This window comes from Echinops telfairi, unplaced genomic scaffold (genome assembly GCF_000313985.2).
Source record: "Echinops telfairi isolate 266 unplaced genomic scaffold, ASM31398v2 ScPeMD7_5;HRSCAF=22, whole genome shotgun sequence".
Taxonomy (NCBI): Eukaryota; Metazoa; Chordata; class Mammalia; order Afrosoricida; family Tenrecidae; genus Echinops; species Echinops telfairi.
In genome coordinates this window covers 11828228-11850272 of record NW_022103901.1, presented here as the reverse complement: position 1 = coordinate 11850272, position 22045 = coordinate 11828228, and the positions used below count along the sequence as shown (strand labels likewise).

Below are 22045 nucleotides of genomic sequence, written 5' to 3'. Positions count from 1 at the left end.
TAATTCTTTAATAGCTAACTACACAGAGAGCTCAGCAGTCCTGCTAATGGCTAGGAAGCCAAATGATCGGGTCCCTGAGCTATCATTTACTGAGCCTCAGGCAACGGGACTATGAATTCTTAGTCCCCTGACTCACTTCTGCAGAGGCAGACACTAGGCCAGGCAGGGTTACATACGCAGGCCTAGGTTATGCTGTACAGGGGAAGGTGGGGGTGGTGGGGGCTCACCTCTTTGAGGGATTTCAGTGTCATTTAGGGGGCCCTGGTGGCATAGTGGTTACGTGTAGGGCTGCTAGCCACAAGGTTAGCAGTTCGAACCCCCCAGCCATTCTGTGGGAGAAAGATGATGCTTTCTATTCCCATAAGGAATTCCATCTTGGAAACCCACGGGGACAATCCTACCCTGTCCTACTGGGTCATCTGAGTTAGAGTTGACTTAATGGCAGCCAGGTGAGTTTTTTGCAGTGTTACTGAAAAGTTCAGTACGGAAGCATCATTTGCTTTAGAGACAGGCACATGCAAAGGCTTTGTTCAGGAGCCCTGATGGCACAGGGGGTTAAGCAGCTAGCTCCACAGGACAAAGATGAGCCTGTTCTGGGCAAGATGGCCAGTCTCAGAAACCCACGGGGCAGGTCTACCCTGCTTGACAGTACTGCTATATGGAGGAGCTTGCTCCGTGGCAATGAGCTTGGTGGTGCACTGGGTTAAGTGTAGCTTGTAGCATAGCTAACCACAAGGCATTGGTTCAAACTCCCCCTCCCTCCCCTGAGTGATTTTCGGGACAGAGACAAAGCTGTCGATCCCATGAAGGGTCAGAGTCTGAGGAGCCCTCCGGAGCGGCTTCCCGTCCGGCCGGGCTGCCCTGAGTGGGAGCCCACTGGATGGCGGTGGGGTGTTTTGGGTTTCGTTTGGTTTTAATGGTTAAGGTACAGAAACAGCATCTAAGCATGAGGAAGTTGCTTTAGTTTTGTTTTTAAACCTGGTGCCTAGAAGCTCCTGAGATGGCAAACTTGGCCGTGAATGGTTCTCTGAGGCCGCTCTGCTGGCCCGGACCTAAGAGGAAAGCCAAGCTCGACGCCAACACCACTCCTTCTGCTTCAACAAGAGCTGAAGATAGAGGTTCCACTCGACCTGAGGGTCTGAGTTCAGAAGCGTGACAGCGAAGGGGCCCCATCTCCCAGACCCCACCCAGAGGCAGAATGTGCCTTCACAGGTGACCGTGTGCGCCCCCCTTCCGCTAAGGTGACTGGGCACCTGGATTTGTCACTTAAGTGCACATAATGTTGATGTCTCCATACCAGGACATACAGAGCACGCCTCTATTTGTTTTTATGGTGGGTTTTGAGTTATAAAGCACGACAGGCTGGCTTATCCACCAAAGCTGCGTCGAGTTCTCGAACACCAGAAGGAGCAGAGCCAGAGCCCACCCAGCGTTGGAGACAGCACCCTGGAGCTGGGGCACCTGAGGGCCACTGAGTGAAGACTGCCAGCTTAGAACCAGCAACCGCATGCCTGGCTGTGCATGTCCTAAGAATTACAAATTAACCTGTCACATTGCTAGCTGTCACTGGGCCAGCTTAGAGGTGTTCTAGAGATCAGAAAAGCAGCACCTCAGAGTGGTCTATCCTTGGCAATTCCACCTGGGGTGCGGGGGAGGTGCCACCTGCAGCCACCACTCTGAGGCGCTCCACCTATACCTTCAATTTTGTCTTCTAAGGTGTGCAAGTATCAGGTGTGTGAATATGAAACAAACAGAACCACACTCTTTTGACCTTAGTGTGTGGAGCAGGAGACAGTGGCTGAAGGCAGGACCATCTGATGTAGTTATCTGCCAGCTGATGGTCACAACAATGCGCCGATCACCCCCACACCTACAGACGTCCTGCCGTGTGTCAGCCTATCCCAGCCTCTTCCTTTCATCCAAATGTAGACATGACTTTCCTTCAGTCGAGAAGACCCTGTGCTTTTCCTGTATTCCGAGGTGTCTGTACTCCCTCACTGACCTTCTCATAGGGGGCCGCGGGCAGGTTGAGTGCGATGTCTGGATGTTACTTAGGGGGTGAGTACAGATGGGGTCCAGATGCTACTTAGGGGGTGAGTACGGATGGGGTCTGGATGTTACTTGGGGGGTGAGTACGGATGGGGCCCAGTTTGGGAAAAGCCTTCATTTCTCTAAAGGGGTCACACTTGGCGGAAGCAACTGAAGTGTTGAAATGAAGTACCCTGCGGACCAAGCAGTCTCTGAGGTTTGAACTTTCCCATGGAGGCAAGAGAGAGACGTGGGAAGATTTGGAAGCAGGCAGTGCAGGCACCAGGCAGATATGTCCAGCTACGGGCTTGGAGGACAGGGCCATCCTGAGACAAGTTGGGTGGGTGCTTGAGCGGTGAGGCCAAGAGATGACTTGAGAGTGACTGTGGCGGAAAAGAAGTCAGGAGATAAAATGAAATCAAAACTAAGCGAATAGGAGGGACACTAAGGTGTGCTAGAGGGGAAGCAGCGTGCTTACCAGGCGTATTTGCGTCAGAGTGAGAAGCTGGAAACAGCGAGTTCTCTACTAGGCTAGTGACCTTTCTCTTAGTGTTCTGCAAGGGTTCTTTATATATATAGGGTGTGTGTATGTGTTTATGTCTGTGTATCTACCTATATCCCCTTTCTTTGAAATATAGATAGCAAGTACTTCTGTCAGTCTTTCCAATCCAGGGGTGGGGAACGCCGAGTCCTTGGGTCGTGCACGGCCTGAGAAGTCATCAACATCAGGTAATAAACACCACGCGCTAGTTCTAGCCATCACATTAGGGGTGGGTTCATTAAATGCTGGACTAGTCTGGCTCCCAAATGCTGTGGTAAATATCCAAATGGCCCCAGGCTGAAACAAGTTCCCATCCATCCATCCATCCATCCAACCAACCAACATGCATCCGGACATTCCTCTGTAAGTTCTATTTTTGACTTCATGTTTACGGAGGCCTTCGCTACTCCTAGATTCTGTGAACATCCATCTAAAATGTCTCCTGTGCTTTGATGACTTTCTTTTTTTCAAAGCATGAAATTGTCTAGAACATCTAGAATTGGTTTTGCATGAGGCTCTTCAATGCAGTTCACCAATGATCCCGCCAGCACTGATTGAAGACACTATCCTTTCTAAGGGACTGAACTGTAAGTCATCCTGCTACCACTGCTGCAGACTATCTCCCCCCCTTCACTTTGAACTTCAAGATACAGCGAGTACAAGAACAGAACAGCCAACCATATGCCCACGGCCAGGAGGAAACACAGCCCCGCCAGTCCTTTTCCATAATCAATGGCAGATTCCGAACATCCTGCCTTTCCTTGGAAATAGGGAAAGCAGGTCATCAATTCAGTCCACAAACTCGACAAATGACAAAGCTTTAAGAGGGGACAGATTATAATAATAATTATAAAAAAAAGGGAAACATCTAAAATGAAAATAGCTACACTTAAAAAAAAAAAGTGAAACTAGACACTGCCCAATAAGATGCCAAGAATCCGCTTCTGCCTTTGTGCTTTGGGCCACTTAATATCCTTCCAAACATGACGACATCTTAATGCGTTCTCCCAGCTCCGTGGGGTTGCCTGTGGGGACACCGACCGGCGAGTCCCTGTTGTGGTCGTGTGCGGGTTAATTCTGAGCGATGCTGCGTGCCCCCAGTCTGTGCGCTGCTGCTCGCAGGAGCGTGAAATCGGAAAGCTCAGGAGAGCCATGTGGCCCGGCTGCCGGAGTGATGCTGTAAAGTTCTGCATTAAACATTCATGCGGCGGGCTCGCCTCAGAACCCGGCGCTGGCTTCAAGGCGGGTTGGCGGGGAAATATGAGACACCCCACTGTCTCCCTGGCAATTGGAGGCATTCCTCAACAAACAGCACCTCAGGAAGCGAATGAAAGGGCAAACAAGCCGTGAAGAAATCAATGGTTCAATTACCCAGATCTCCCGCCCTGGCCTGTAGGAAAGGTTTCATTCGTGAGGCTCGTCTTAGGGGTCTGGTGCTTTTTGGACAGAAGGACCATCCCTGTCACTTTCCCCCATGGCCCTTGGGTGAGGAGGGCGCTCTTTGGGCTTCTGTTCTTGGGTGGCTTGGTGCCTCTCTTCCCTGTCATCTCTGGTTCCCTTCGTTTGTTTAATCTCCTTCATAGCCGCCCAGAGATAGACACAAGACACTAAGCTGGCTCAGGAGCAAGACAAAGGCAGCCCGTTTTCAAACAGAGGTTAGGGTTTCCAACACAGAGTTTGAGGTGGGGAGGGGCGGGCAAGGAGGGGTGTTATTCAATCCATATCAAGGCTGGTGTCCCAGGACAAGAACCCCGGATGGCCCTGCTGGGTGCCCAGCTGTTTGGCACCTCTCCTAATCTGTTGTACATCAGCCCACAGAGCGTCCAAGTCCCTGAGCCAGATGGAGTCCGATCTCACCGCAACTAGACAGTCTTTCCAACGTGCAGTCCCTGGGGGGCGGAACACGTACCCCCTAACACCCTCACGTGAGAAGACGGGGCGTGGCGGGCTTAAACTCTGCACTTGGTTTTCAGTGGTTGTGAACCCCTAAGAGGGGTTCCTTCTTGGGGACAGGGGTGGGGATTAAGGCTTTGTGATAGGTTTGAACTTGGAACATTCTGACCCTTCCTTAGCAGCACCCAAAAGGTAAGATTTTAAAAATTCCTAAACATGGTGCTGCACAAAGCGGGGCCCACTGCCCCAACAGCCTTCACAAGCTCGTGCGAACCAGAGAGGTCTCGACCGCAGCCCACTGCTGCTCACAGGGTCAGTGTGGAGACAGGTAGGGTCCTTTGGTGTTGGAAGAGGACTTAGATGGGGAGATGGCAAGATTCACCTCATGCCCTCTGGTCATGTGACCAGGAGGGACCAGTGCCCAGAGGGGGAAGGACATCATCCTTCGTTGGCTGCAACAGCAGGCTCACACAGAACACTCCTGGGCGGGTGCAGGACCAGATGGTGTCTGATTCTGCTATCCATGGGGTGGCTATGAGTTGGGACTGACTTGATGGCACCCAGCCGCTGCCACTACCACCACCCACCACTATGCACAAAATGTGCCAGCCCTGATGCCAGGTGCCCACAGAGGCAGGCTCCATTTACTGAGGGTGGTGTGTACAGAGATTGGCTGGGGACTTGCTGTGGTGCATTCCACTTCCCACATGGGAAAACCAAGCCTCAAAGAGCCGAGTGCCCCGTCCGAGGTTACGCAATTCAGGGGGCCAAAAGTCACACCAGGGTCCCCATGATCATGGCACCCGTGCTCTCCTACCAGTGGCTGGCTGTCTCCCCATACCCTGGACAGGCTCTTTCCTGAAGAGCCAGCTACCCAATCACTGCTGGCAGAAGGCGCTGGAGAGTGGGGCTTCTGGGAAGCAACTGAGTGCTGAAGGCCAAGAGGTTGAAGAATGGGCAGGCTCTCTGGGTGTATGTGTTAATCCAACAAAGGCCCTGTGTGTCCAGAATATCCCGGGCCCTATACGGAGCACTCGATATTCACAGCCTAAGAGCAGGGTCCTCGCTTGGGCCACTTTCCCTCCAGGCTTGAGCGAGCACTCTGCAGGACCCCCATCTGCTATCTTAGGTGAGCCCCACAATTCTGCAAAGCCTAGCAGGAGGGCTCAGAGTGGCATGTCCACTTTATATTTCACAGATGGCCTGGCATCTTCTCCAAAACGGATGTTTCTCCCCAGTGATCCGCTCACTCACTTGCTTTCCCTTCAAACTGTGACTCTCCCAAGGTTTACATTTATGGTCAAACAGAAAAAGTAGCTTTGCCAGTCTATTATCCATCTGTCCATATAATGCGTCCAGTCCTTGGGGTGTACATGCCTGGGAAGTCATCACTGCCAGGTAACACCACACGCCTGGCCAAAGAGAGGCAGTTCCGGCAATCACATTAGGGACAGGTTGGTTAAATGCTTGACTAGTATGGCCTTTGAATGATTTTACAAATATCCAATGGCCCTAGACAGGAAAAAGTTCCCATCCCAGATCTAAATCCATCCATCCATCCACCCACCCATCCATCCATCCATCCATCCATCCATCCATCCATCCATCCATCCATCCATCCATCGATTCGATCGGGACTTCCCTTGGTAAGTTCTGCTTCTAAAGGGCAGAATGGTTGCAAAACCGTGGCAAGCTACAATGTCCTCCCAGAGGATGCTGGGAGAACTGGCACTGTCTCTCCTGACAAGTATGTTTCTGTGTCTGACCCTAGTAGAGTAGTGCTTACACACTGTGCTGCTAACTATAAGGTCTGCAGTTCACAACCACCAGATGCTCCGAGGGAGGGCTTTAACAGCTGTGACATGCACACACATCCACATTTACACCCTCTGAAGAAAAATGTGTGCGCAAATGTGAACTTATCCATGTAAACTGCGTGCTTACACACGTGTATTTTACTATCCACAGAGGTCACTTCCTCCTGAAAGCACTCAACCGACAAATACTGAACCAGCCTTATGAGCACATGTGCATGTCTGAGGATGGGGGTGCGAACACTGTCGGTGAATGTGTTCACCAGAGTGGACCCCGCTATTAGGAGCATCAACTACTGACGGTAGGTACCAAAAAAAAAATAAAAAATCTCGCTGCCACCGAGTTGATTCTGACTCACTGTGATCCTACAGGGCAGAGGAGAATGCCTGTGGGTTTCTGAGATTGTCATTTTTTATAGGAGTAGAAAACCTCGTCTCTTTCTCTCTCTCAATGACGGGCTTGGTTGGTTTCAAACTGCTGACCTTGTGGTTAGCCACCCAATGCATACCCACTACACCACTAGAGCATCTGGAATCCATAAAGTGGGTCAGCAATCCCTGGGCTTAAAAATACGAAGCCGCCCCTCCATTCTGCTAAGACTGGAGGAACATTGGCTCAGGCCCGTGCTACTTCGAGGCGGCTGAGCCCTGCAGGTGGTGCAAACACCCGGGAAAGCCTTCCAGAGCGCACGCGAGACCTGCCATTTAGGTCGGAGACAAAGCACGGGGGCAGGGATGGCGAGGTCCTCAGTCACAAAATCCAGTTGTATTCTTTTGGCGGTAAGATCGAGAGGGTGAAAAGAAGCCACCAGCTTTCCCCCTTCAAGTCCGATTTAGCTCCCCCTGAGGTTGAAGGGCACTAAGGTTTTCATGTGAGTCCAACCCCCCCCAAACGACCCTCCCCACAAAACATCAAAGTAACAGTTTCTCTATTTTTAGGGGAAATTAATCCAGCCAGGATAATTACCGCAACCCTGAACTGGAAATTGATGACTCAACAAAAAGACAGGAAATAGAGAATCTTACATTCTTAAAGGTACAGCACAGAGTCCTGGGTCTGGCATCCTCGAGCCAGGCTCCGTCCACCTCAATCAGGGAAACAGTAGTTGTCTGACAGTACTGTTAGAATAGGTCTGCGACTCAGGCTTGGCCCAATGTCTTTGCTCCCTCTGACCCAGTTTCTGGAGTCTTTCACGTGGAAGTAGAACAAGATAAATACAAGAGAGGCCCATCCTCGAGGGGAAAGGCAGCAGGTTGACGGGAGAAGGCTTAAGGCTGGCTTCTTTGTTGATAGTGCTCCCATGTTGTTGCTCAAGAGGTCTCTGTGAACAAGGCAGCCCACAGAGGGCCATGGAAGGGCCCCATGGATTGTCATTGGGTCTGACTCTGTTCTTGAGGCTGTTCCTCCATAACAGACACAGAGGAGCCTCTTCTGTGGCTGCCAGGAGGAGCCAGGCAGAACACAATCAAGAAAGACCCTGGATGGGATTTCTGGTGGGAGGGTGGACGAGCTACCTGGATGGTCCACCACGAAGCCATGAGGGACCAAAGGAAGAGACGTGGATGGAGTGCAGGGCCGGGAGCTGAGGGAAGCCTGAGCTTCAAAGGAAAAGGAACAAGAAGTGAGTCAAACATTGGTCAGAAGAACATGGAACGAACACGGTGACCAAGGAGATAAAGGAATGATTACTGGTCGGCTGGCCCAACACAGTCACGTGACCATTGGCTCCCTGCGCTCAGGCCCACCCCAGCAGCCAGAGCAGTAGCTGGTGACCAGGAGAGTATGATCTCCTGCTCACTGCCCTTATCTTCCTGGTGACCAGAAGTGTCATGTGGCAATGACACCCATTACACGCTCCCCGTCCGCACATGTAGCTCCTGCTTTGCCTTGAGTCTGGAGGTCCAGCCTGATGGACACCTGCCACCCCTGGCCTCTTCAGGCCAGCAGAGCAGTGAAGGGCCGGAAGACTCACCCTACCCCGTGCTGCCCTCGGGCAGCAGGAATTCCTCTGGCACCAGGACGACTGCCCTTCCTGGTCTCCCCTGCCAGCAGAGTGAGCAGACCCATGATGGGTGCTCTGCCCACTGGTTTTCTCCTTTTTCTTTGTCTTTGTTTTTGCTTCATTCTTCTTCCTTTCATTCGTGCCATCTTTCTTTTCCTTCTTTCCCCGTCCTTTATTTCCTTTGATTACTTTTTCCCTTTCCCCGTCTCTAGTTCTTGAAAAATGTTCCCTCCTTTCTCTGTCCTTCCCTTATTATTTTCTTTTACTCGTGTTGTAGTTTTCTCTCTAAAAGTTTTGTTTTATTTTTCTTATTTCCTACCTTCCCTCCTGTGTTTCTTTTTTCCTTTTCCGTTTGTTCCACTTCTTGGGAGAGAGCAACTTTGACCATACTGCCTAGCCACACCTGTACCACTGGCAGCCCCACTCCCTCGACCAGGGCCACCGTCCTCTCCTGCACCACCTGATGCATGAAAGATGGCGGCCAACGGCTGCTTAGTCCACCCTGAGCTGCTCTACCTGAGGAGCAAATAGAGAAGAGCACACACACTCTCATCTTCTCTTTCACCTACCAGAAGACAGGTGGTGAGTACCTGGGCACAGCCAGGGCAGTGAGCAAAGCAGCATACACGCCCCGCACACATACATCGAAACAAAATCAAAGTGAAAAACAAAAACCTGGGCAAAACTTAACAACATAGAACAACCGATCGGATACAACACTGCCATCACGTCTTGGAAATAACAGACAATCTCAGTACATTGAAGAAAACAGAGATGAGGCTATAGTAAAAAAACTCAGGCAACAGTATAAGAACTGGGGGAAAATGTTACACAAAACAGCACCAAGAAATCCAGAATACTAAAATATCAGATATAGGCCATGTACAGAATCCAATCAATAGAAGATAGAATTATTGGCAGTGAAGATAAATGTCTCAATACTAATCTGTGAGAGAAACAGTCATAAAAAAATGGAAAAAACAAACAAACAAACAAACAAACAAACAAACACCCCACCCCCGACAGAACTATGTGGGATGCCATCAAGAGCAACAGTTTACATGTAATAGGAATTCTAGAACAAGTCAACACCAAAACAAACACAGCTCAGGAAAAATAAAACTTTACCTGCAAGGAGAACCGTTAAGACTAAACTGTGATTTCCTCGTAGAAACAATCACACAGACAAGAAGGCAATAGGATGACATATATAAAATTGAAAGAAAAAATGTCATCCAAGAATTATATACCCAGCAAAATGGTCAAACCTGACAACAAAAGAAAGCCATTTCTACAATCTAGGTAAACAGAAATCAAAGGAATCTGTGAAAACAAGACTAACCTTACAAGAAATATCAAAGGGAGTTCTTCAAATAGAGAACCAATAATGGTAAAAGACAACTTTGGGATTAATACACATGACATTATCAACAAGGAATACTATTCTACAGTAACCATCATCATAATCATCTATTAGTGGATACATACGCAGGCATGGAAGATGAATAGGTATGGGGAGGAGAATGGGCATCAGAATATATATAGTTTTTTCAGGAGAATGTTTCTACATCTGTTGCAATTACAAAGGAGCTTTAAAAAGTTCATGAGAAATCCCATTATATTTTATTTACATTTGTCCATGAACTTAAAAAATATATATGTATTAATTGGAAACTAATACATTTATCTTATCATTTCATAGTTCAATCACATCAAGCAGTATTTTACAAGTGCTACCACAATCAGTTTCCAAACCTTCTTTTCCTTTCTGGACTCTGACATTGTCTCTTACCTTACAATGCCCGCCCCCCCACCCACCCCTGCACTATACTCCCAACCCCCTCCTGAAACCCTTATTCTACTTGCTGTACTGTACCTAGGTTCATCACTCCTGGGTTTCATATACCAAAAACCATGTAATAGAGCTTCAATCAGGTGACCCCCCCAGTGACATAATATCTCAGAGATAAACCTTAATATGAGCCAACATATAATGAAACAAAAATACAAAACATGTTGATAAACAGATCAGGTCTAGCATGCATGGAGGGTGGCATGGAGGGAGAATAAACTGACAAAGTTTTAACTGTTCAAGTCCCCTCATATATTCATGGATATAGTAAAATCTACAGGGCGCAAAGTTATAAAAACTTCTTAATCCATAATCAAACCACCTTGAAGCAGAGAGTGTCTTGGCCCGGCTACTCAGGGGACATCAAGGCTAACTGGTGCAAAACAGTTCGCAAATAAATTTTCTAGTCCTTTCTGTTCTTGGTGGGTAGCAATTGGGGTCTTAAAAGCTTGTGAGAAGCCTCAAAGGTGCAACTACTGGTCTTTTCCCATCCAGAACAAGAAGTGTGAAGAAAATCAAAGACACACGGAAACAATCAGTTCAAAGGACTAACAGACCATGCACAGATCAGCCTCCATGACCTGGAGACCAGAAGAACTAGATGGTGCCCGGCTACCACTACCAATTGCTTTGAAAGGATCACATGAGAATGTCCAGTAAAGACTGGGAGAAGAACGTGGAACAAAGCTAAGATACATAAAAAGGACTAGACATGCTGGCCACATAGGGGCGGGTAGACCCTGAGACTACAGCCCTTAAACAAGCAGGTCTGTAAGGTAAGCAATTATACTAGGGGGTTACACATCACTTAGAACAACCCACCCTTCATAATCAAAAGGAAAGCACCTCCCCGGGGAGAGAGTTCAAAAGGCAAGAATGGTGAGGAAGGAATGGGTTTCCATGGACATGGAAAGCACAGGGCAGAAGTCAGATGAATGGTAATGCCACCTTGTGCAGACTACAATGAATGACAGGAAACAACATGTGTCCAGATTCTTGCAAAGAAGGCGATTTTTCCTCTGTAAATGGCCACCCAATTTATAACTGAAAAAGTAAAACAACAACATCTAAACACGAAACAAAAGAGGAAACACTGCGGAACTGTCGGCAGCAATCTCTCTGGAAGGCACCCCACCGGCATGCCCCAGGGGTGACTGCGTTCCCGTGTCGATGGCTGTTGTCACCAGCTGCTGCTGCTTCTTGGTAAATTATGTCTGACGTCCTCATGCCCTTACCCCCACGATGCCGGACGCAGTCGTCCGAAGACAACTAGACAACGCTGTTAATAAAGTCCTACGTGAAGTCAGCTAAGGGAAAAGTTTTCCGATTTCTCAGAGCATATTTTACCTGCTGGTAAAACACTGATTATACACGCGTGCCTCCATGCTGCAGTAACAGAAATCTAATCTCTCACAGCGTCGGCGGTTAGGAATCTGAACTCGGGGCACTGGCTCTAAGGGAAGGCATTCTCTTTGTCAGCTCTTGGAGGAGGCTTCTGCCACGGAGACTGCCTTGATTTAGGTACTCAGGGACCCTGGGTTCCAAGGATACAACCTGCTCCTGGCTCTTTTTTCTGAGGTCCCATCGTCTCTGCCGAATTCCCTCTCCTTTTCTCTCTCATAAGATAAAAGAGGACACAGGTCATATCCCAGAGAGGCTCCTCTTACATCAGATCGGGGTTTGTGATTGCCACCGTCCCCTGGCACCAGATCGGCTGGTCTCATCAGACCCTAACACGTGGGATGGCTATGTCATTACATAACCATTTGGGGGCAGGGGAGGGGAAGACAGGGAGGTGGGAAGGAGATAAGATTCAATCCATGACAACATGCTAAAGAGACAAGACTCTGCAATTAATTCAAGCAAAGCTTGTCACACATGCCTCTGCTGTGATGTACTCTGCAATGCCATTCTTTTGAAAAAGCGAAAGCTTACAGGCGAAGAACACAGCAAGGTGACCTTAAGAAATACGCATTTTACTGGCAGGGAAAGGAGGGTTTGGGAAGCGGCAATTCTCAGATGAACATGAGCTACACTAAAATGCAGTTATTTCAGGGCAATTCAATCTTTTCTTTCACTGGTGGCTCAGAGCCTCGGCCCACGTGGCAGGAGGAATGTCCTAGACTGACTGCATGGGCCACAAGTGCAGCTCCTTTGCCAGCCAGGGTCCTGGGGGACCGAGCAAAGAGGCGGCCGTGGACTTGCACAAAAATAGGAATCTCTGCATGCCTGCCCAAGTACTGTTGGGAGTGGGCTTAAGCAGGTCCAAAGCCAAGTGAGTGACCAGTGGCAAAGACAGGCGTAGAAACCTGGGACGGGCATGTCAGAGAGCCCATCCACCTCCAAGCCGGTCCAAGGAGTCCCTTAGCTGTCATCCCCACAACACTCAGCTTTGCTGGACTCCACTGTCAGGCCAATTCACTAGGATTGCTAGGGCACCCACCTGAGATGGAGGTATTTTGTTTTATTTTTCATCTTAAAAGAGCAGAGAAGGAATTGATTTATTTAACCCAGAAATGATAATCTGAAACCCTGAAACCTTCTTCCACAACAACTGTTTTGGCAACCCCCCCCTTCCCACCCCATGTTCCGACAAATATTAAACTCTGCTTGCCATTTGTCTAAGGAATCTTGCATTAATAAACATGAAGAAGAACACTTTCACCTCCCACTCTCAATGACAGGACAAAACAAAGACCAGCTGTATTCATCAATGGGGCCTTGTTCTGCACATAAAGGCTAATTACATTTTGCTTCAAGCCTACACATGGAAAACTTTACTGCTGCCATGCTCGGCACACCAGCCCTGCCTGCCCAGCTGACGCCCGGCCGGGAAGGGACACAATGAACTGGGGGCTCGAGCAGCTTCGCTGGAGGCCCCTCTCCAGAGTGGGGGTAGGGATGGAGAGGCTGGTCACTCCTGCATCATCTCCCAGTGGCAGGCTGGCAAGATGGGAGAGTCTGCACAGTCTCCTGGGAGGAGGGGTCAGGATGCTCTATCTTCCTCTAGGCCTGTTCATTTCAGATTCGGGTCATCCTAAGCCAGCTTGCCAGGAAGGGGCACGCTTCGTTGACAGCAACCATGGCACTCACTGAGCTGGGTGCCGTACCCCCCCCCCCCAACATCGCCTTGCTCTTTCCAACCCCCCAGGGGCCTGAAGACGAAGACGTGCCACCCCGTTCACCGTACAGGAACAAAAGTGAGATGCCAGAGTCACTCCGAGGTCTGTCTCCCTCAACTCCTGCCTGCTGCGCTCTGTAAATAGATATTCTCCAAGAACCCTTCCCTTCACAGAGGGAAAAGACACGGTTCTGAAACCTTCTAAGCCCATTTGTGAAAAGGTTTGCCCTCTGGGGACTTGTATTCCTATGTATTAATGAAAAGGTGTCTCTGCTAATAAAACGTCTGTCCAGATGCCGGGCCTGAAGCAGATGGTATTGTGACAAACCTTTCCCTGACAATGGAAAAGGGGCTGCGGAGGCGGCGCTTCAGATGCGATCTCCGAGACAGAAGCGGAAAGCAAGCAGCAATTACGATCTCAGTCCATTCCCACAGCTTTGCGTGGAGTGCTTCCTTGGGGACAGGCTGGGGAAGCCTTTTGTCCATTCCTGATCTAGGCAGTGTGCCCACCATGGCCCCTGCACCCCCTGGCCAGATGATCAGGGGGCCCTCGAGTGAGATTTCCCTGCGCCCCTGGGGCACCTCCACCAGAGTACTCGAGTGCTGCCTCCTCCAGGAAGTCTTCCGGGCAGTTCTTCCTTCTGCTCCATCTGGACTGTCCTGTGTTAGAGGACTTCCATTTATCCCTCCTGCTCCCTTTCCCCCTTTCTCTATCTGCTCTTGCCTGGGGGGCGCTGTGTGAGTCTGGGTACTTTAGAGAAACAAATCCACAGAAACTCATGTATAAAAGAGAGGTTTATAGACAGGGTAAGTGCACATCAAGAAAACATCCCAACCCAGTGCTGCCCAAGCCCACAAGTCCAACATTAACCCACATGTCCAACACCAATCCACAAAGTCCTCCTCCATCTCACAAAACATACTCTATGACACCAACAAGCATCTCAGTGGTGGCAGGGGTCTCCACACGGGTACTCCAGCACCCAGGGCTGCATCGGGGTAGGTCCATATGGCTTCTCCTCAGGGATGTCTTGCAGGAAGTGAGCCTTGCCAGCTGAATCAGGGAACTGGCTAAGGCAGCTACACCCTGGTCCGACCATCACAAAGCAAGAGACCTGAGAACTAGAAAGGCGAGGCTCACTAAGCCATTTATCCTCCCGCCCTTCAGTTAACCCCACATGTGTTTATCGGCCAGGTTGGCACAATAAACTAACTACCTCAGGCGCCCCTCTAGCTTCCCCTGGGCTTGGCCATGGGATACTTGGTAGGGGGCAGGAGGAGGGGAAGATCAGGGCTTGTTGGTGCCTCCTTGGCCTTTTTCACTCTCCAGGGCTCCAAGCAGCCCACCTCTTGGGTTCTAGCTCTGCAGGGTTCCCGCCCGGGACCCTCCTCATTGGTCCTTCCAGGGACCCTGGCCTAAGAAAGAACCCATCCTATCTGACAGCTCAGCCCCCTTGCCCCTCTACTGCACCAGGGGACACACTGGATCACAATGGCTTTTCTCCCCATGCATCTGGGAGCTCCCGCGGAGAGCAGGGACAGACAGGGCAGGCCAGCATAGAGTGAGGCCCCAGAGGCCTCTCAGGCTGTCTGCTGCATGAGTGGGCCGGCCGCCATCCTGCAGCACCTATCACTTGCTCGGGAAGCCTCTCGCTCCACGCAGGCACGCACAGCCCCATGCCCGCCTCCCAGCAGGACTAGGGGAAAGTGGGTCCTTCCTGCTCCCATGACTCGGGCCCCCTGAGATGGCAGCGTGACGTCAGGGGAGGGACTACTCTGAGTGTCCGGTGCCTTGCAGCCACAGAGGAGCGACAGCCAAAGCCCTGGGGAGAGCAGGTAACAGTCTCTTTCCCATTGCTGTCGTCGCTGGAGCAAGTCCAGCAAGTCACATGTGGACTTGTGATCCCCTCCTTAGATCCTGTGACAATATCACTTTGGCCTCAAACCATCCTGAAAGGCCAGGCAGGATCATGCAAAAATATGCTGTGTGACTCCACGCAATGAGCACCCATGTCCCTGGGGCAGCGATGGTGTCAGAGGTCTGCAGTGGGTCCAGGGCACAGTGTCCAGCTGTGGTCCTGTGGGACCCAATCCTGTAACCTGTGTGGTGATGGGACCAGCTGCCCAGGCAACAGCCCCGGAGTTGAAGAGTCTACCAACAGTAACTCAAAACCCACTTAAGACTGGAAATCACCACTGTCTCCCTGAGAGGCAGGCTCCGATCCCACCGTGGGGAGCCAGGACTGGGGGCAGGGCCAACAGGTAGGAGAGCTTTGCTGTTCAGCAGGGACTCTGGCTGAGCAAAGGGTCCAGCCCGTGGCAAGGCAATTCCACCTCTGCCTCCCCTGTCCCTAGACCCCCGCCTAGAGAAGATGCAAGTTAGTGCAGAACAATGTTACTGGTCTAGATCTTCAGTTCTCCCTCCAAGAGCACGCTTTTCCAGTTTTCTTAACACGCCTCCCCCCTCCCCATTCTTACCCCAAATAAAGCCCTTCAATGGACAAGCCTCACGAGAAACCATGAAATTCCCAACGCAAACCACAGGCCAGAAATGAACCGGCCTGTGGGCCACAGTGACAAACAGCACCCTCTGCTGCCAGCCCTGCACGATGCTGTGAGTGGTCGTGTTTCCACCCAGGCAGGCTGTCCATGGCTGACCCTCCCTTGTGTGACAGGAGATGCCAACTCCTGCGGGGTGGGGAGCGGGGGACGCTCCAAGGACATGCTCCGAACGTGGCTTTTGGGGAAGGGTTGTGCGTGAGAGCGGCATTCAGAACTGGGGCCCAGTGGAAACGAAAGTCACAGCGCGTTACCTCACGTGACCACGTGGCAGCATCCTGCTCCGTCAGCGTGGTTCACTGTCTGTCTTCTTGGACAGCAGGTGGCCACTTGTTTCTCAAGAGTGACCCACCATGTGAAAGAGGCCTCTTTTTATTTATTTTAAATAAAGACCACTTGGGTTAATTGGAGATATACGAACTGTATCTCTACCCAAAGCCTTTGAGAAAGCGTGTGGTTTAATAAGAAGAAGGCTGATCAAAGACACAAACGAATAAAAATAATTGAATGCACAGAGACTCCCACCAAAGTGGTTACGACTCATGCCAACAGGTACGATGACGTTATGAAAGAGTGGGCGGATCAAGGAATTTTCACGGGGCCCTCAAATCAAATCATTTTAGAGATGAAATGTCACAAACTATTTATGGTTAGAAAAAAAAACAAACCCCAAACCATCAAACCAATATGGAATGCCAAATATCAGCTGAAAATATCATGATGTAAAAATTCAATTTCCTGCCAACCTGCTTTGTAGAACAAAGTCCAAACAGAAACAACACACACACACAGATGACTCATGGGCAGAAACAGAGAAGCCAACTGCCCACTGAGATGTGCTACGGAGAGGATGCTTTTGGTTTCTGCCACGGTTACATCTGAGGGGTGTGGGTGGGGGGTGGGGGAGTCCCCCTGACACCGTGCTGCCCCAGTGACAGGCTGTGGGAGTGTGCTCAGTGATCCCTGGGGGCTGCTGTTGTGCGGAGCACCGTCAGGTGGTTCTGACTCATAGCGACCCTACGCACAAGAGACCGGGACCCGCCGGGTCCTGCTCCATCCCACCATCAGACCCATGTCGGAGCCCGTTGGGACAGCCGATGCTTCCTCTCTTCGGTGGGTATTCTATTTTACCAAGAACGGCCTCCTTCTCCAAAGACTGGCTCCTCTTACCGTCATGCCAAAGGTACGTGAGATGAAGTCGTGCCATCCTTGCATCTACGGAGCATTCTAGCTGTCCTTCCAAGACCCATTTGTGATGCTTCTGGCAGTCCCTAGAATATGCAATATTCCTCCCCCAGGACCCCGATTCAAATGCATCAATCCCTCCACCTTCCTTATTTACTGTCCACATTTTGCATGCATTAAGATGTCCCCAAAGCCACAGCTTTTTAACACTTCAAACATTTTGTTTTCCTTGCTTTTTCTTTTTTTAAGGTTGAGCTGCCATCCATACTGAAGACTGTCGTCATTGCTCTTCATCAGTAAATGCTTCAAGTTCTCTCCACTTTCAGCTAGCAGGGTTGGGTCATGTGCACATTAAAGGTTGTTAGTGAGCCTTCCTCCACTCTTGGGGTCCAACCCCTTCTTTTTTACAGTCCAGCTTCAGGGGTTATTTGCCCAATAGGCAGACTGAACAATACGATGAAAAGATTCAACCCCGATGCACACCTTTTTTGGATTCTAAATCATGCAGTATCCCTCTGTTCTGTTGCAACACCGGTCTCTTGGTCTATGCATGCGTTCCTCATGAGAACAGTTAAGTGATATAGAATTCCCATTCTTCCCAGTCTTATCCATACTTTTTTGGTGATCCTCAATAAAACACAGGCAGTATCTTTCTGGTATTCTCTGCTTTCAGCCAAGATTCACCTGACGCCACCAATGATGTCCTTCACCCTCTTTTGACTCTGGCTAGAATTTCTCAATAGTTCTCTGTTAATGTATTGCTGCAAACATTTTGATTTATCTTCAACAAACTGTTACTTGCACGTGATACTTGTGATATGGGTCAATAATTCCTGTACTCTCGTCTATCTCCTTTCTTTGGAATGGGCATGGATGTGGATCTCTTGTAGTTGGCTGGTCCACATATAACTTGTCTCCCAAATTTCTTGGTATAGATGAGTGAGTGCTGAATCCGCTTTGAAACATCTCAGTAGCCTGTCACTTCTTGAAGCCTGGTTTTCCCTCGGTGCCTTTGTTCACTACAAGCCTGAGCGTCCTCCTTCACGACCCCTGGTGCTGGATCGTATGCTCCCTCCTGCAATGGCTGACTGTCAACCAGTTCTTCTTGGCACAATAATTGTGCATTCCTTTCATCTTCTTTTGATGCTTCCACCTGACAATTTGTGTCCTTCAATACTGAAACTCAAGCCTGGATTTTTTTCCCCCCCAGTTCCTTTGGCTGGAGACAAGCTAAGTGCGTTCTTCTCTTTTGGTCTAACGACTGACACAGGCACATTTCGCAGTTACTGTGTCTTCATGCGCTAGCTGCACTTGTAGGTTTTCGGGCCATCTTTTCTGTCGTTGTCTCCTCGGCTCACTTTCACTCACCTGTGAGGTGTTTCGTGTTGTCTCGCAATCTGCCTGGTCTTCAGTCCGTTGTGTCCGATGCAGGACATCGATTCTTGAGGTGTTCTCTAAATTCAGATGGGATTTGCTTAAGGTCATATTTTAGTTCTCGTGGACTTGTCTGAATTTTCGTCAGCTTCAAGTGCATCTTGCATATGAGCACCTGATGGTCTGTTACTCAGCCAGTACTGAGATGATTTCCTTAGTCGCCTTCCACAGATGCAATCAATGTGATGCCTGTGATTACATCCGGGGATGCCCATGTGCATAGTTGTGGCTCATGTGGTTGACAAAAGGTAGTTCTGATGCACGTCATTGGTTGTGCTGTTGCAAAGTTGTAGCATGCGTCTCTGGTGCCATTTCTACCACCAAGGCCACATTTTCCAACTAGTGATCTTTCTTTGTTTCCCACTCCCATGTTCCAATCACCAGTAATTATCAATGCCTCTTGTTTGCATGTTTAATCAACTTCAGACTGTAGAAGCTGGTAAAAATCTTCAATTTCTCCATCTTTGCCATTATTGCTTGGTGCATAAATCTGAATAATAGCCATGCTACTTGGCCTTCCTTGTAAGTGTTTGGATAAAATCCTATCACGGACATCTCTGCCCTTCAGGATAGATCTTGAGATGCTCTTTCTTGATGTTGAATGTGACACTGCTCCTCTTCAGTGTCATTGCCAGCACAGGAGACTATATGATTGTCTGGTTCAACGTGGCCCAAACCCGTTAATTCCAGCTCACTTCGGAGGCCCTTTCTTCCCCACCTCTCTAAGCAAAAAGATGGGGTACCTCACAGTCATCAGGGAGAAAAGTGTCCCTTGGATGTCTTTCTCGGTAGATTGCGCTCGAGCTTGCTACCAGACTTCGGGCATTACCTCCTCTCTGAAACAAAGCGGCGCCCCGCGCAGCAGTGCAGACACCTGCCCTTGCCAAGCCCTTCCCCCTTTGCAGACCGGCAGCTGGGGGAATGGAGGCAAATCTTTTATGGATTAGCAAAACCAGGTGAGACCCAACCAAACGCACACCGATGAGGGAAACCACCAGGGACTTACTTTGCAGTAGTTTCTTCATCGTATTTGGTTTTCAGGTCAAATAATTCTGTTCGAGTTTTCTCCAGGGCTGCAAGGTATGGGACATAAAACCAGGATTTAGACTACAAACTGGTTTAAATCAATTAAAAAGAAAGAAAGAAAATCGTACTGTGTATTTTTCATTTCCTGAGAGTCAAAGATGACAAAAGGGCACTTCCTTCAGCCTCGTCTCCTCCCAGGATCGTCCTCAGGGATCACCAGCCCCTGGGAATAATTCAGCCCCCGGAAGCTTCGCTTCAAAACATGCAGACACGGTGGCACATGCAATCTTTCCCCATAAAGGGCATACTATACACACTGCTGGAGTCTTGCTCCCCCACCCTTCTGTGTTGGGGACATGGCACTGCCACAGCCAACACAAGTTAAACCTGTGCTGCGTGCTCCTGGACATGGAGGCCTGAAGCTGCAGGATGGAGAGCTCACGCAACTAAACTGCCAGGACCACGACCCAGCTGCCCCCACCCCCAGGAGGACACTCCCCCCCCACTCTAACACCAGATGCCAGCAATTCAAATGTTTCTGACAGTCTGGTAGGCAAACAACCCTTTCTTATCTCCCTGCCTCTTGATCATCGACCTTGTTCAGATATGTACCAGCCATTTGCGATTTCTTTTGCAAGAAGCCGGTTCATACCCTTTGCCGTTTTCCTCTCGGAGTGTCTGCTGGTGGTTACTGCTGGGTGGTCGGAGAGGTCTTTATCCTTTCTGGCCCTTACTCACTGTCCGCTCCAAGGGGGATTCTTGCCTCCCACTCTGCCCCGTATTTCCACTGGGATTATGACGGATGCTCGCTAGTGTTCTCTCTCTGCATTTCAGTCAAACTGGCAGGGCTGTGGTCCTGCCAGTAGACATTTGGCCCCCTCGTTTCCCCCAACCCCCACCCCCTATGGCCCTACCGCCAGAAAAGAAGTTTCCAGAAACTAAAAATGGCAGCATAACCTTTTGGGGCATTCTTTCTGTTTTCCAGGCCTGCTCTTCTCACCCCCCCCTTGACCATCCCTTTGGAAACCCTGCTTTCTCCTATCATTGCTTGAAAGGAAATGCCAGCCCTTGACGATTTGAAGCGTTCCACGTGCTTGGTGGCCAAAGAGTGGAAGGAACGATGGGGCATGGAAAGGACGGCGAGGGGATTCTCATTCTCAATGCTGGTGACGAATGACAAGGGCAAGGAGGCTACTGGGGGTCTTGGGCAGCCGCGAGTGCACGCGTGTGCACCAATGTGTACACTCAGCAGTGAGCCCAGGGGTCCCCGTGGGAGTCGGAGGGGCAGGGGCAGACGGGCAGGCTCCTCTCCCCCAGCCTGCCCTCCATCAGCTCGGCGGGGAGGGAGGACATCAGACCTGTTTGCAGAGTCTGGAGCTTGTGTTCCGCTTCCTCCAGCTTTGAGGTGGTGGACAGCTGTGTCTCCTGCAGCTTTCTGAAAAGAGAGACCACGCAGCCAGATCGGTCACCTCGTCACCGGCTGAGACGTCTTGGACGTCTGAGTGACAGTGGTCAGCCAGCATCGCCGGCCACCCACAGGCAGCTGCCAACCGCTCTCCCTCGAGTGCCATGCGCACGGCGAGGTTTCTTCCTCGTCCCGAACGGCCTGGCTTGGTCACCACAGCTGGCATAATGTGAAGCAGGCAGCGGGGAGGGCTTGACATGTGACAATCTGTGTGGAAGGTTACCCTAAATGTAACTGTGCTGCCAATGCTGGAGATTCAGAAGGAAAACTGAAAAAAGATGAAAAACAAAACACAACAAAAAACAACCCCACACAAACAACCCATCATCACGCACTCATTGTTTCCTGAAGCCGGTCCACGCAGAGTGATGCATTTACATTTTGCTGACACAATGAAGGAGTTTGTTGGAATAAAGGATGTACTAAATAGATGTGACAGCTGTTCCCGCTCTGTTATAATGGAATGCAAATGCAACTGCAATACCTAATGGGGAAATTCGGAATGTTCTCAACTACATTCCACAGAGTTAGATTTCCCCTGATCTCGACATGAATTCCCTGGTCAATAATTAGCATGCCTTTCCTCCTAATCTGCAGAAAATCTCTAAAAATAAGTTTTATTATTTGTACAGGGTATGAAGATAGCATATGCCAGGAGAGTCACAAACCTGGGAATACAGAGAAGTAAAAAGCAGACAATTGTTTTCAAGAGCATTCAAATGGTTAGCATCTAGAGGACAGGGGTTGGAGTATACTGCTTGGCAACTAACAACAACACAGAAAAGCATCACTAACACTCTCAGGTATTCCAAAGAGGAAAGCCAATGATCGGAGTTTAAAAAAAGTAAACAGCAGAAGACTCTAATGGGCCAGATGTCCTTGCCCTTCCTTCCTTGGCTCCATTTCTACTCGTTAGACATGGTGCCTTCATATCTGACGCAAATGTCTAATATATTACAAACCCAAGGGTTTCTGAGAGTGTGACCCTTTCTGGATCCAGAACAGCCTCATCCTTCTCCTTCTGAACGACTGGTGGGTTTGAACTGCTGACCTTGGGCCAGTAGCCCAGTGCTTACCCCACATCACCACCACTGTGTAATAAAAAGACCCTGAGTGCCCCCCCC

The 22045-nt window shown here is 49.8% G+C and overlaps 1 protein-coding gene across 1 annotated transcript in view; it reads right to left on the bottom strand.

Annotated features, from left to right (window-relative positions):
* Window positions 1–22045, bottom strand: part of CUX1 (cut like homeobox 1) — a 345803-nt gene that overhangs the window by 83340 nt on the left and 240418 nt on the right. Inside the window, exons 7-8 of the mRNA XM_045284658.1 lie at window positions 20815–20891; window positions 19437–19503 (exon numbers count right to left, since the gene is read on the bottom strand). Coding sequence (XP_045140593.1) covers window positions 19437–19503; window positions 20815–20891 — 144 coding nt within the window. The remainder of the gene's footprint in view (window positions 1–19436; window positions 19504–20814; window positions 20892–22045) is intronic.